The sequence below is a fragment of the Cyprinodon tularosa genome, unplaced genomic scaffold (genome assembly GCF_016077235.1).
Source record: "Cyprinodon tularosa strain WSP-4 unplaced genomic scaffold, ASM1607723v1 ctg176, whole genome shotgun sequence".
NCBI lineage: Eukaryota > Metazoa > Chordata > Actinopteri > Cyprinodontiformes > Cyprinodontidae > Cyprinodon > Cyprinodon tularosa.
The window spans coordinates 211,516-227,674 of record NW_024038582.1 but is presented as its reverse complement, the minus strand read 5'-3'; the positions used below and the strand labels follow the sequence as shown (position 1 = coordinate 227,674).

Below are 16,159 nucleotides of genomic sequence, written 5' to 3'. Positions count from 1 at the left end.
CTGTTCACATAGCTGGCTTAAGATTATCCTGGAAGTGAAGATTCAGAATGCGAAGGTACTGGGCAGGTGTAGTTACATGTGGCCTGCAGTTTAGAGACATATTGGATGTACTGCCATGTTTTTAGATGCCTTTTGGTACAGCTTACTGAAAATAAATTACAAATCAATTCACAGGCCAAGGCTCTGGACAATCCTGCAGTCAGCATGCCGATTGCTGTCTCCTTAAAAACTTGCACAATCTTTGGTATTGAGCTGTGTGATAAAACAAAATTTTTTAGTGACATTTTATTGGCACCTGCCTAAGGCATCTTGGAATGCCACACCTCTGAGGCATAGAGGGCATAGTTTATCTTGGCAAAACAAAAGATCTCAATGACAGATTTAGACACATTTGTGCACAATATTTGAGAGAAATAATCCTTTTGTGTTCACAGAAGATGTCTTAGGTCTTTGAGCTTAGCTCATGAATAATTGGAGTAAAAATGAAAGCATTGCATTTGCATTTTTTTATTAATTGTCTTATATATAAAAAGGCTTTAAACCTTCATGACTGCATGTCTATATGGTGTTCCCATATCTATGTCTGATTAGTACATCGACTCAACTGATAAGTCCACCTTGGAAGTGAACGTTACTGCTGAACTGGTGGACTGGACTCCATACATAATAGTAAAATGCATAATGGCAGAGTGGCAGTCTATGGCACAGTGGCGGCCTAGTGGTTAGAGCATAGAGCTTGGAATCCAGAGCTTGAGAGTCTGAAACCTACTTCCACAGACTGCCACTTTGGGTCTCCGAGCAAGACCCTTAACCCCAGATTTCTCCCCGGGCGCCCCACAATGGCAGCCCACTGCTCACCAAGGGGATGGGTTAAATGCAGAGGTAAATTTCTCCGATGTGAGATCAAAGTGCTATGATCAATTGTTAAGAAAGATCTCTTCTAGAACTAGGAAAGGGTCTCAAGTAAGTTGTGTATGTATGAATGTTCCATGTGCCATTAGTGACATATTTTGTCGATATTTTGTTGATTTTGTATGAAGTCATTTTAAAAAGATTTTTTCCCCCTCATAGCACATCATTGAGGCCTGGCAAGTGTAATCCAACTAGTAAGAACTCCTTCCATCCTAGGGGAGATCTACAGATGAAACTGCCAAGTAGGCTGAGAGACCCCACAGAGACGCATTGCTTGACAGCTGAAACAGCAATGATTTAGAGCTCCATGAGGATATTAAACTCTGATCTGCTGTGGAAGCAGCCTGATGCTAGTATAGTTGATGAGTCACAGAGTAGGTCCTAACTTCATTTTTTTTCTACTTGGATATTAAATACCTCAACTAACAGTGATGCACTAAAGCCTTCTTAACTTAAGACCCAGAAAAACCCAAGCTCAGAAAATACCAAGACCAAGACTTTGTGGGAGACCAAATAAGACCAAGACAAATAAGACCAAAATGAAACTAATGAAAATGATTATCAAAATGTTAATGTTACTAAAGAAAATGACCCTGTTCTAACCCATTAGACTCATCAAGGTAACCTTTAACAGTGATCCACAATAACTAGTAATATTTTTTCATTTAGGTGCATGAGCACAACATTTATTTGAACCCAAATCTGCATTAAACAGACTGAACAGCTTGTTTGAAAAATATAAGTTTTTATCAAGTCAAATAGACAAAGTAGGAACCCATAGTTCAGAAAGAACAATGAGTCTAGAACTCATTGTTTTTTCTGTAAGTGTGTCATAAAGACAACAACATCTACATAACTGCCTTGGACAATGTTGTCCTGCTTGTTTTCTGATTCTTCTCATTCTCTCATGTTTGCTTTTGAATACAGCAACGAGTTGCAGCTATATTAAATAGATGATGTAGTGACTTTTCTGGACGCAAAAAAAATTAGCACCCCGATATCTTGGAGAGAAGACCGAGATATGGTCACAAAGATTTAGGCTATAAAGTCCCTTCCTTTCAGTTGTTGATCCCAATAAACTTCTGGTGATTCTTTGTTTTCCAATAAGTTATAATTATTGCTGAGTGCCTTATTCCACTTTAAAGTATTCCTTCTCTTGTGAGTAATTCATAGCTTCAAAATTTGTTTGATTTACTCTGCAAGTTGCTTCCGCTTGTTGAAGCTCATCTCTTGTGAGTGTAGATGGATATCATTGGTTCCTGTTATTATTAAACCACCAAATTCTTTGCTCCTGATCATTTCCTTATTATTATTAAAACACAACTTCATGGGAAGAAAGTGTATACGTTCATACATTATTTGATTATTATTATTATTATTTTTTTATTTTCTGTACTTTAATAATCCCAGAGGGAAATTACTTCTCTGCATTTAACCCATCCCCTTGGGGAGCAGTGAGCTGCCATTGTGCGGCACCCGGGGAGCAGTGTGGGGGTTAAGGGTCTTGCTCAGGGACCCAGAGTGGTAGTCTGTGGAAGTGGGGGATCGAACTCACAACCTCAGGATTCAAAGCCCTATGCCCTAACAACTAGGCTGCCACTCCCCAATTACACATACGTTAAGCATCTATAAATTTAATTTAATTTGTAATTGAAAAAAGAGAATTAAAGTCCAACAGTCAGAGAAATTGGTAGAACGCAAATCTGCCAAGTTTTTTGACTGAGAGGAGGATGATAAAAATATGAAGTAAAGAGACAAAGAGAGGAATCAAAGGAGAAGAGCAAAGTCAGAGAAAAGGAGAGGCACAGCGAGCATCTTGGGTTTTTAAAAGCCTTCATTCAGCCTTGAGCTGGACTTGATGGGTGCAAAGAGGCAGGGAGGTCTTAACTGCACAGGACTAAACTAGAAGGCAGCTGCAGGCAATGAATGCAGAAGCTACTTCACAGGCAATAGCCCAATCAGTTAGAACTTTTTTTTTCCCGTCTTGGAATTAAGGATGAAATAGAAGTGCCTTGGACAGGAAGGTTGTTTCCTTCTTGATTGATCAGTTCTTTTTTTGTTTCCAGAAGATTTAGTGTGTGATACACAAGTCCTTTTTTCTTTAAATAAACACCATGGTGAAAAGCAAAGCGCTGACATATTTGTCTAGCTTTTACTCTTTTTCTGGCCACTTCAGTTTCACTGTCTCAATCTAACAAACACAGCTCCTGCTTTCACCTTTTCAATGCCAAAGAGCACTAAGCAGCCACAGGGTAATGATGCCAAGAGGAAAGAAATAACCAAACATTTTTATAACAACAGCTGCAGCCAGGGAAAAAATGCCTGCAATTCCCTTTCAAACAGTATATGATGAGAAAAAAAAAGTGAAAGGCAAACAAATATTTACAGTCAGGTTAGTGACAGATTAGAAGGTTGTCAGGTAGGTTTATCTTAAGATCCATGTATTCTCAGGAAGCCAAGTATCCAGCATATAACAGTTAACGTTTCCATTAAAATAATCACTTCTTTTCTTTCATTTATTTCATATTTACTGGCTTTCGATTATTATTTTTTAAATGTTCCATCGCCTTCCGTGACCTGCAGGCTAAGGTTAACAGTTAGTTTCTGAATGGATAAGCTTATGATAAATGCACATAAAAGCGAGAGTGAAAGGACATTCAACACCTCGATAGAGCATGTCTTGGATAAGCTATCCTAACATATATCAGGTAATGTAACACATTGGGGCAAGATCAGAAATCCTACCTTAGCAGGGGCGTGATGGTGCACGTTTCATTTGACTGTACCCAATATTACATTAGGTGGAATGGGGGTTAGGTGAAACATGCACTTAAAGACATGCTTCACTTCATCTTACTGTTTGGAAACAGTAAAAGTAACAAAAGATGAAATATATCAAATCATTTCATGGATTTTACAAGTTCTAGTAAATTAGCACCATGACCTCTTTTCCTTTTTCTTTTAACCCCAGGCCTTTGAGAGCCCAACACAGATCTCATTACATTTTTAATGTGTAATTTCACTTTTCCAGGGTCTTAGTTTTACAAGAGATTGTTGGAGACATTGTGTGCTGGAGAAGATGAGCATACAAATATTATTTTTATACTTAAAATCCTACGGGTGCTTCGTGCTACAATGACATTCATCATTTGTCTAAATGCAATGATCTGCAAAGAACTGATCAGCAGCGACAACTGCCTGTTACTTTACCTAACTATTTAATATAACCCTTTTTTATTATCTTAATCGTAAGTTTATTTAAATTTTTTGCCAATCCTATGTTTGTTTGTTTTTTAATTACAGGCAAACAAACCTCTACTAAAGTCATTAGCAAACAAATTAATGTCTGTTGTTAAAATCACCGTCGCCACACTAAAACCTGCAACCATTGCACTAATCATCTTTGGGAAAAACTTTGCAATCATGACAAAATTGGTACATTTTGTCTTGCATTTATATAGCTAAAGAATATAAAATGTTAATATCTAATTAATTCAAAAATAACATTTTTACTATTTTGCTTTGAAAAAGAAATCCAAAGAATAAACCATAGTTTATTTGTTGTTCTTAAATGGAAGACTGGACTTCTTTAGGTTTGAGAACATGTTATGACAGTAAAAGATACATCTATATAAACCTATCTTTCCCAAATGAGCCAATGCCGTTTGTGCAAAGTGTCTATTTGATGGCAGGTAGCATCTCCCAAAAAGAGACATTTTGCAAATGGAACAAGACAATTTACATTTAAAATAAGAAAACAAAATTGCATTGTCTTATTTCAAGTGCATTTTATTTGATTATCTTATTTTAAGAGTAAGAATACTCATTCCATTGGCAATCAATATAATTTACCTACTCAAATTAAGGGTAAATACACTTCATTTAGGAAATTTTAACTTATTTCTAGATTTTTTATTTTTATTAAAATGTTCTCTCAAAGAGAGAACATTTTAATAATCAGGAATATGTCTCCTAATAATGGTCATACTTATTTTCACAGTAAACTAACCTCTGTTCTTCTTAGTACAACTGAACATTGTTGTTTTTTTCCTCATGACTTCCTTTTTTGTCGATACCTAACTCCAACAAGAAGGGGTTCATGATTAGTGGTAGCTGTAATATGAGGACTTGCTTTCCTTTAAAGTGAAAAAATTTAAATAATTTAATTTTTTTTTAAATATCAGTTCAAACTCTTTCCTTATTGGCTGTTTCATTGACCTAATTTCTCCCTGCTACCTCTTCTGGTACCATCACCAGATTTAAAGGCAGAATCATCATCAATGCATTGTACTGTTTAATATATGTTTAGAGGCAGGAAAGTATTCATCACATCCAAGCTTTTAGAGAGGCCGTGAGGGGTTTGACAGAAGCAGATCAAATGCTTCTTATGCATGTAATTGTTGAAAGCAGAGAAGAGCAGATGAACGGAAAAAGAAAAGCAGCAGGGTAAGAGACAAGGAGTGCAAACAAGAGAGAATGTAAGGAGAAGAATAAAACACAAGTCCTAATTCAAGCATATCCTTGTTTTTGCTGGACTTTTTTTTACAGTAAAGCATTCGCTCTGCTGGCTTTGAATCTGACTGCTCGTCTCCAGAGATTGCTACAACTCTCGCTTTAGGCACGTCTTTGTGAGTGGCACAGCTGTAACGTCAGGATTCACATATTAATTTCCAATATCTTCTCAAGCTCAGTGCATGCAGGCGAAAGAAAATCGTGGAGCCATTAAACAGAGATACATAACGCCACAACCTTACAGTGCTTTGCAAAAATAGTCATAACCCTTTACCTTCTCAACATGTTCTCATGTTACAACTTTAGGAGTTTCTGTGATTGGCTAAGGTAAGTTTTGCATCATTGTTAGAATGCAAGTAAAATGAAAGTGTTTCAACACTTTTTACACATTAAAAGTTAGGCAAACACTTTTATCTATAGCATTATATTGGAGCCCTTGTTTTATGTTTAGGGCTGTCTTGATGAAACGCCAACTTGTGCTTCAGTCTTAAAGGTATAGTGGAGGATGTTCTTTTTTAAGGGTGGATCATCAAAATATGCAGCCCTCCTAATTGTCCATCATTCTGGTGATATGTTTACGTAAGGGCGTCCTATGTGCTCCTCCCCATTTTCACTTACCGGTGGTGAGTCTGACATTGTGGAAAAATTGCAAATCTTCGTTTGGAAAGTAAGCTTGTATTGGCGATGCAAACAGCAACTTTTAAACAGAGCGTGCATGAGGAGAAATGGTCTGCTGTAAGCTCTCTCACACGTTTAATAGGCGTTCCCTTTCAGGAGTGGGTACAGGGTTGTGCATGTGCATTTTTTTTCTAAAGTGGAGAGGGTGGGTCTTTTAAAAAATTCACAAAGATTCTCCACAATACCTTTAAGTCTTTTACAGCCTTCAACATGTTACTTCCCACGATTACCAGGTGCTTACTCTAGCTCTACCCGTCTTTACATCACTTCCAACCAGCCTCCCTGTACCTGGGAAAGAAAAGTTTCGCTCAAGCACTGTGCTGCCAACACCATGTTTCAACATGACGATGGTGAGTTTGGAATAATACTCAATGATGATTTAGTTTTAAAATTGTATTTGCGCATTTTGAAAACCATGCATCAGGTTGTGACAATCTATCACACATGTTGTATACAGAATTGCAATTGGTTTTGTTTTAATGTGCAAAATATAAAAAGGCTAACAGGGTTTAAATGTCTTTGTAAGTTACTGTAAATAACTGGGTTAGAGCTCAAATCAGGTCAGACTGCCATTTTTCAAAACAACAAACAGTAATGAATAATTTAGCTTCGCAAATGCTTTGGATAATTAAAGTTTTTACTCAACATGTTATATTATGCAACACACATACATCTAAACTAGGGGAAGCAATGAGCGTGCTGCCGGGCATGGCACCGCACATCAGAAGTGGCAAAGTAATTAATATTTCACCCACTCATTTCACATCAGTGCCACAAAAACACAGTTGCAAAAATCAGTCACTCATCAGAAGTCACAGCCACAGAGCTTCAGTGGGGAATGATTACACGATATCTTTTCTCATTTCTCTTCAAACACAATGCAGAAAATGCTGTTTTCCAGATACTCCATGGTCAACATTGCATACCACATCAATGAAACATCCTGTGTTTGAATCTGGTGCCTGACCTTTGTCACGTTAGGGAGAGCAAACTTCCACTACCGAAGGAAATCATCCCTCAAAAATAATTCATGACAAAAGACATGGAGACATAATGGAAGCCTCAATATTTGCCCTCAAACAGTGTCATGCAGCAGTCAATTTTTTAAACTTTCCCTCAGCCCAGTCCAGCGTGTTTATGTTCTCTAAGGCATTCTGCCAGCTGCCCACTTACATTCATTCTCACACAGTAAACAGATGAACAATAAGAGCTGTACAGTGTTACAGATGCTTGAAACAGAATATGTGTTAACAACTGAAAGATTGGCACAAATGACCTTTTCTAACCCGAGAATTCCTCAACCCAAACACGTCAGGGTTGCTGTACAGAAACCGGAAGGAAAACCCTTCAAAAATCGGACATGGGCTTTTAAAAAAAGATTTCCAGGGAAATGGATGAATAAACAGCCTCTACAGAATGTGTTTCAGAAAACATTTCACGGCTACATATCAGTTATATGTGTAGCACTAGAGAAGTGTAGCAGACGCGAGGGCACTGGACTGGTGTCCCAATCAAAAACGTTCCAATGATCAATCTTGACATAACTGAACAGTCATAAATCTTTTGGTAAATGGTAAATGGCCTGTACTTATATAGCGCTTTTTCAAGTCAGGAGACTTGACCAAAGCACATTACACTACATTCAGTCATTCACCCATTCACGCACACACTCACACACTTATAGTGGCAAGCTACACTGTAGCCACAGCTGCCCTAGGGCTCACTGACAAAAGCGAGGCTGCCATACAGTGGCGCCACCGGGCCCTCTGACCATCATCAGTAGACAATGCAGGTGAAGTGTCTTGCCCAAGGACACAACGACACTGAAAGTCAGAGCCGGGGCTTGAACCGTCAATCCTTCGATTTCAGGGTTAACTCCTACATCCGACACCACTGTCTGCTTTTTTTTTTTTTTTTTTTTTTTTATATTAGACAAAGCCCCAGTCAGCAGAATTTAGCACTGCTTACATTTAAAATTATCGGCTAGTTTATACTTGCATGGCTTGTAAAACTCCTTTAAGACTCTCAATGCCGCTTTGTCCATTTGATTAATCTTGGTCCACAGAGGAATTTTTAACCTAACCTTGCCATTCACAGTGGCAGAGAGACTGTTTTGGCTGTTGCATCTTATTGTCTGTATAATGTAACCTGATCGGCTCGATGTGTCAAGACAACTGCAGAGGAAGCAAAGCACCACAACACAGCATCCAAAACACTAACCATTGCATTTTGTACTGAGTATTGAATATGTGTGAAGTGGAAATGAAACTAAATTTTTAAGTTTTGTCACCATACTACTAACTGAAACCACAAGAAAATAGGTTATAAACAGAATGATAAATTATATCATATCACAAAAAACAAGTTAAACTAGCTCTTAAAAAAACTGGTTGCAAACAATGTTGGCAGAAGAAAAATAAGCATTTTTACTATATGTGTCAATTCAGAAACCCCTTTTATAAAACAATAAAACCAAGTTGTAGACTTACTAGCCTATTAACTATGTTAAACCCATACTGTAGCAAAATACAATAATATGGTGACATCAAATAAATTCCTGACACCGCTGCACACTATTATTGAGAACATGAGCTCATTCAGCCAAACACAAAAGCTCCATTGATCTGACAAGACTTTGTTTCAAAATATCCCCTTAATTTCCTCATACCTCATAGCAAGACAGGAAACAGCAGGCTTTACAGACTCTAACTTAGCTACAGTGACAATGGAAAAGAAAAAGGAGGATCTACTGCAAGCTTTTTGCCAACGCTGTCATACTAAGATGAGGTTCGTAGCTTAATCATGAGCCGAGTTACCAACAGGAAACAGCAACATGTGGACAGAACTGTTAAGGGGAGAAAACAAATTAATGTAAAAGGCCAGCAACCTGTGTTCTTTATAGAGCTCCAGATGATTTGCTCACACCGAATATGATTCCAGATAGTTTTTCATCTGCTGTTGCCCGCTTGACATTTCACCAGCAATACCTGTGCCTGACAGTGTTTTTAAGTCAGAAGAGAAGAGCTTATATCGCAGTTTGCCATTTTTGACTCAACATAGCGGACCTAGATTTCACTGAGCGAGTTGTGAATAAAAATTTAATTTGAAAAGCCAAACGAGAGCTGGAGTGAGTGTCCCTGTGTCTGCCATAGAAGCTTCCAGTTCGCGGTGTCCAGGACCTACAGCTGTGAGGAGGTGCTCTGGAGCTCAGACAGGGGCAGAGGTGGCGGGCAGCCAGGGCCTAGTCTGGAGTTAAGGGAGGACAACGAGAGGCACGAGGCATGGCAGAGAATGAATCAGAGCCAGGCACAGAGGCCATGGCTGGCTGGGACCAGATCTGGAGCTACAATTAAAATGTTGAGGGTTAGAAGAGAGGGGAGAGACATTAGGCAAAGGTCAGTAGGAACGGGATTCGAAAGTCTGACAGCCGGTATGTGGATCATGCGCTCTACCTCCACCTCATAGTAGCACAACCTGTCTTCAAATTTTACAGAAAGCTTTTTTCTTCCCTGTCCTTCACCTACCACAAACCATAATCCAGTCCCTGATTGGTTGACACAACACAAGTTGACAGAAAAGCTTGTAATATCCAACTCCAATTAAAGCGTTTCGCGTCCATTGCAGGGTTTTTTTTACGCTCTGACTTTGCTGTACTCACAGTGTGCATCGCTGAAAATTTGCATCCCTTTACTCCTGAACGCCTCTTCAAAGGGATAAGATGTAAATCAATTGCTCCCTTAAAGTCGTTCATGTTCAGTTTGAAAGCACCAAATTAAGCCAGAACCAAAGCCAAGACAAAGTGAAAATCTAAAATTAGATGATCAAATGCTCTTAAGTTACTAAATCATAAATTTTGACCAGGTATGAAGGGCTCTCCGACTCTTCAGATCAGAAAATCTAGGTGCCAACAATTATTAGCTCCAAATAACATGCCAATCTCATAAAATAAATCTAAACAAGTATAAAAAAGGAGGTTTCATGGAGGTACCCAGCATTCAGCTATTATTACTTAGCAATCAGCTGATTGTAATTCTATCAGGATTGGCCTGCTGTACAGTAAACAAAGCTTCTTACTGCTTACAGTCATCATAATCCATTTAACCCATTAGCCTTCAGCTGTATTTAAAAATTACTCACTGAGCACCAATCAAGTTTAGCCCAGCAGAGCAGATAAAGGAGAGAATTAATCAGCAACCTTTTTGCAATATAAACGAGTCTAAAACCGGCCTACAAATCTAAATCATCTGACTTTTTTTTTTTTTTTATAGAATATTTTTTAACAGCATGCACAGCGATTTATGTTTGTGCTGCACATAAGCTAAAAGGGCTACGGATTAAGAGCATATTTCTTTTTAATGATGAAGCACAAAGCACTAGGAGGCAGTTCTGAAACTCTCACAAGTCTTTTGAAGCTTCCACTAGTCAGTCCCACTGATTTGATAGACTGCTCTCTTTTTCTCCTTGTTTGCTAAGAAGCTTTCTGAAGGTCTGAGCTTAGAGAAGGCTAATAGCTGAGTGGCACTGAAAGCTTATTTAAGACTAGATCATATTTCATTAAGGCTGAACCTAATGATCTCCTCCTATAGTGCACTTGGTCACAAAAGATGAGTGTACTCACCAGGACGACAAAACATAGGCTCTCAAAATGCATTCATAAAATGCTGATGACTGGAGAACAGCTGCAAAGCCTCAAACATTAGGCCACAGCAAAGTCTGCAGCTGTCAAACTGTCAGGTTCAATCTAATAAAGGAAGGCTAACCATAACAGGGCATTGATTTCAGCTGGCAATCTTTTGAAAGTGACAGGAGGAAGACAAAGCTGCTGGAGGTTGAATTTGACATATATGTTGCTCTTAATCGGCGACACACTACATATTTAGATCTTCAACAACACCATGTAATAATATCTTACTGTACCCAAAGGAGGCAGACTTCCACTTGCGACAGGGGATGACCCTTCTGCAACCTTCGGATCCTAATCTCCCGGGATTTTGTGTGGCTTCAACCGGCAGTGATGCATGCCTCCTACGGAAGGACAAACAGAGTCACAGCACCACACAAACCTGTAAACAGGTGACAGCAGATGTGAGGGGGGTAATAATTATGGTGTAAAACAACCACTTGGAAATAAAGCATTGATTTTCCCCTTAGAGAATGGCATCTAAAACTATAAGGTATATAAGTAAAGAAATGTTTTCAAGTATGACTACAATCAACCTTTAAACTGTGGCTGTGACCGGCTCTTTCTTTTCACCATGTACTACTAGCTAGTATTCCATTTACTGTGGCGCAATATCAAAAATGTTGTTTTTCTACATGTATATTTCTGCAGCTTCCTCTAATCTCCCTCTGTGAAAAATCTTTCCACCTCTCAGAGCAGACTGGACTGAATTGTCAAAGTTGCTAAATATATGTATATGCATATCATCTAGTCCCAAAAAGGTAAGAAAACAGGCAAGTATTATTAACAAAGGTTTTAAGAAGTAAAGCAACCTTTTTTTTTTCTCTTTTTTTTTTTTAAATACTGTTTTTAAAGTATCAGGCCAGCAGCCATCAAACACTAACAACAGAGCTGCAGCCCAATTACTTTAGAACTAGGCTTGGCCCAATATCAGATTAAGGAATTCCAAAGTTGAAATTAAAACCTCAGTAGATCATCTATATTAATAATAATAATAATACATTTTATTTAACAGCGCCTTTCTGGACAACCAAGGTCACTTTACAGAGAATAAAAATACAAAAATACAAATACAGGAACATAAAAACAGTTATAGGGAGGGACAAGAGTAGTGTATGTAATACATTTATTAATTACCAATGCAATTTCCTGTTAACACTATTAATTTAGCAAGTGTTATTTGTGAATATTTAAAATTCTAAATTGAAAAGGTAAAGGGCTGTCTGAATAAAAAAGAATTATCTAGTCTGTGGAGCCTGTAGGTGCAGGGGAAGTGGGAGACCATCAAAATGCCTTTGACTGCCTGAAAAGTTCCACCTCCTCTGGGTTTCAAAACCGCTTGGTGATAGCACCAGCAACGTTTGACTTAACGACTTTGGAGTTCTAGATAGAGTAAGAGGTCATCAATTTCACTTAAAGTCATGTTCCACTCAGAGTGTTTGAGTGGAACATGATATTGTTTGGCTGAGCTACAAACTACACCAAGCAGCTATTAATCAGACAGCTGAAGAAACTTTACAGATTTATAATTTCTTGTTCTCTACATTAGCAAAGTCTAAATATTGGTGGTCTAAATCTTATAAATAATGTAAACTGACCTGAATTTAATAAAAGGACTTTTAACCTTGTCAAGGACAAAGACAGAGGACATGGCTGGAGTCCTAGATACCAAAGTTGAGTATGTCGGCAGAGGACAGCATGTTTTCTGTGATCCCTGAGGTCTACCCTGGCTTTGGGTGCAAGACAGCTCCACAGCAGTGTTGAAACACAGTACTTCTCACCTCCTGTCCCTGCAGATAAATATCAGCTCAGCTATCCTGTCACTACATCAAAGGACTTTTTAAGGTTAGATATCTTTGTGAACTAAGTGCCATTTGGTCCAAACAAAGCACCATTACAGGAACGCCCCTTCAGCAGCAGAAAACTGCTGTTCAAAGGCTTTTACTGCAATAAGTCATCTTGAAAAAGAAGCTGCAAGTGTGCATCTCCAGTTCTCTTTTATAAATTCATTACATTAATTCCTCTGGTATAATAGTATGCCTCATTAATGATCTCACAATCCATTAAAAACAATAACATGAATAGAGCAAATGTTGGAATTGATCAGGCTGTGCTTTGCTGCTTTTGCCTCGAGACACTTTTACAGAGGTCGGGTCCTCAAACACATCAACCAAGCAGTGTTGTATTCTCTTCACTGTCATCTATATAACAATGGTTGGGCTGTATAATCCCTGCCTCTCTGTTTTTTCTCCCCCCCTCAAGTCTCAGCGAAGGAGTGAAGGAAAATAAAAGCCACAATTCAAGGCTTTTTCACAGTGCATGCAGTCAATCACTATGCTACAGTTTTTCTCATAAGCTCCACTGATCTTTTTTTGCAGCCAATTCAAATCAACACAGTATGAAATTTCAATTAGTGCTAATTTCTTTTATATTCTGTCAAATGCAACCACCAGCTATCCCAAAGCTCAGCGGATACACGTTTATGAATGAGTGAAAAGGGCACGAGGAGGAGAGGCAGTGTGGGAACATTCACTGAAGAACAATCCAATGAAAGCAGGTCAGTGTGAAGCTGTTGATCCCCTGCCTGAATATCTCAGCCAACTTCTAATCACATCTGAACAAAGCCATCCATTCTGATTTCACAACAGCGGACCAATTAAACACAACCATGTCAGTAATCCTCTCTCATTAGGCACCAAGTGTGGTGGAGAGTATAGGCCAGCATCACCGACTTCTCTCCAAGGCAAACCTCTTTCATACCAGCGCAAAGCAATCCTGCAGGATCGGGCCTTATTTATTTATAGCGCCAGTGCCAAGTTCAGAGGCTTCTGCATTATTAATGATAATGAAACCTACCGAGCCATGTTTCACAGATTTTTTTTTTTTTAACAGCCAGTCTTCCTGGTGTCATGCTGTTGCATATTAAAGAGGTGTGAGATGTAAGGGACCGTACGGCTACAATGTGTTGTCAGCAGATTGTTGTTATGACAATTTATTTCATGCTGCTGTCGGTTCAGTTGATAAACAAGAAATGCTAAGCTGGAAAATGATGGAGAAATTCACCATGACAGTTATTGCTGCTGCTTCACTTAAAGCAGGTGTTATGGAATATTTACAGAGAAATAAGGAGAGTCTGTTTCAATGATTAATAACATACTGATTATAAAACCAGAAACTGCTATAAAATTATACAGTTTTCAAATCAAAACAAAGTTAGATCTTTGAAAATAATTTTTGATGTTTTAATAAAACCCTACTTTTCCAAGGATACAGTGAATTTACAGTAAATAAAACATCTTTAGGGAAACAAAAACTTGATTTATTTTTAATTTTGTGTAGCGCTGCTGAATATTAATTCAGTTTTTACATAGATATTTTAAGATGTTAATTTTTCTTTATTTCTAAAATTATATTTAAAAAAACTTTTTTCACACTTCTGTTTGAGGAGGAGCACTTAGCAACAGTCCGGAGGGACGTGGACGTATGTGACCTACATACGTCACTGGAGTTTGGCTACAGTAAAATTGACCACTGCAACAGTGTCATCATAGGGTTTGCCTAAAAAGTCTACCATACAGCTGCAGCTGATCCAAATGACTGCTGCCCTGTTCTCACTAGAACTAAGAAAGTAGAGCATCAGCCCTGTTCTTAAAGGGAAACACCGTTTTTTTGATGGTTTTTTTTACATTGGCACCTTGATTTTACGTTATTACATCATGTTCTACTCATCCATATTAGTTTTGTGTCTTTTGGAGCTGTTCCGAAGATATTCGGTTTTGTAATCCAAGTGATGTCGGCAATGAGTTGAAGGCACAAACTAAACTGTTCCTAATTTATTCTTTATGGTACGCCAGTATTCATAACATGTAGGCGAATCACTGTCCCTCAGACATCAGCGGATATATTTTTTATATTTTTTAAAAACAAAGCGGCGTGTGTATGACGTCATCCGCGAGCGCCGGCTACCATTCATTCTTCCTGTCCGCTGAACTGCTGCTAGTTTTACTCACATGCCTGGAAGATGTCTAGTGCTACTACCACAGATGATCTTGCTCTCGAAATGGAATTGAACAATTGAATAGAAGGGGTAGAGCGTAGCCGCCTGTGGCCCGGGCTGCCTGTCACATCTCCAGCCCGAAGTTGCCCATAGGAATATGTTACTTGGATTGCAAAACCGAGTCCTTACACTGGCTCAATGTAGATCAGAGATTAGACTTAAAAGTAGACCTTCTCTTAGTCTATAAATCACTGAATGGATCAGCACCTCAATACATAACAGCTTTCTGCCAATGTATCCTAGACCAGGCATCCCCAAAGTCGGTCCTCGAGGCCCGCTGTCCTGCAGGTTTTAGAGGTTTCCCTGCTTTAGCGCAGCTGATTATAATGATTACAGTAGAACAAAAGCATGTTAATCAGCTTTCAATTAAAATCAGCTGTGCTGGAGCAAGGAAACCTCTAAAAACTGCAGGACAGCGGGCCTTGAGGACCGAGGTTGGGAATGCTTTCCTAGACCACTCAGGTCTTGTAGTTCAAGCCTACTCTGTACACCCAGAACTAGAACCAAATATGGAGAAGCAGCATTAAGTCCCTATGCTCCACTTATCTGGAAAAAACTCCCAGATGACTGGAAAAGTGCTGAAAGCCTGAGTTTGTTAAGTCAAAGTTAAAAACCCATTTGTTTAAACTGCCTTTGACTGTAGAAATGAAGCTGCTAACTGGGGTATTATTATTTTAAGGTTGTCATCCAACTGTTTTATTTTATTTTCTATGTGCTTTTATCATGTTTTTACTTGCTTTTATTTTGCTTTTTTGTGGTCCAACTTTATTATTTTTCAAATAATTTAGCTTTTATTCTGCTTTTACTTTTCTTGTATTTTATTATCCAATTCAGGTAAAGCAATTTGAATTGTCCATGTACTGAATTGTGCTATACAAATAAAATTCCCTTGCCTTATAGTCATTGGCCAGATATGCCAAAGCTGCTGTTACAAAAAAAGATAAAATCTCTGCTTTAGTCGTTACTTAGCTGAGTTTATTATTATTACTATACCACTTATGTTAATACCTCAGTGTAGCTAATGACAAATGGAACCTATGATTGCTCTGCAAAGCAGCATAACAATAGCAGAGTAGGAGAAGCTGATGAAATGACGCTCACAGGCTAACACAAAAGAACATTTCTCAAAGTTTTTTTAAGATTCCAAATACTGTTTAAGATCAATTTGGAGCACTGTGGCTGTGTAACATGTATCAACTGAACATTTCTTTCTGAGCCCTCATGATTGAATTGGGATTTATTCAAAATTATTTCCAGTTTAAACTCATCATATTTGAATTTTTTTACTGTTTATTTGCAGCATTTCTGCTACAGTTTTC

At 38.3% G+C, this 16,159-nt stretch overlaps 1 protein-coding gene across 4 annotated transcripts in view; it reads right to left on the bottom strand.

Annotated features, from left to right (window-relative positions):
* The window catches only part of LOC119781377 (IQ motif and SEC7 domain-containing protein 1-like), a 153,271-nt gene that overhangs the window by 93,374 nt on the left and 43,738 nt on the right, over positions 1-16,159 (bottom strand). For 3 of the 4 annotated variants that reach the window (XM_038281802.1, XM_038281796.1, XM_038281804.1), the window contains exon 3: positions 11,020-11,127. The exons of the other annotated variant lie outside the window; for it this stretch is intronic. In XM_038281802.1, the coding sequence (XP_038137730.1) occupies positions 11,020-11,127 (108 nt within the window). The remainder of the gene's footprint in view (positions 1-11,019; positions 11,128-16,159) is intronic. 4 annotated transcript variants of the gene reach the window in all.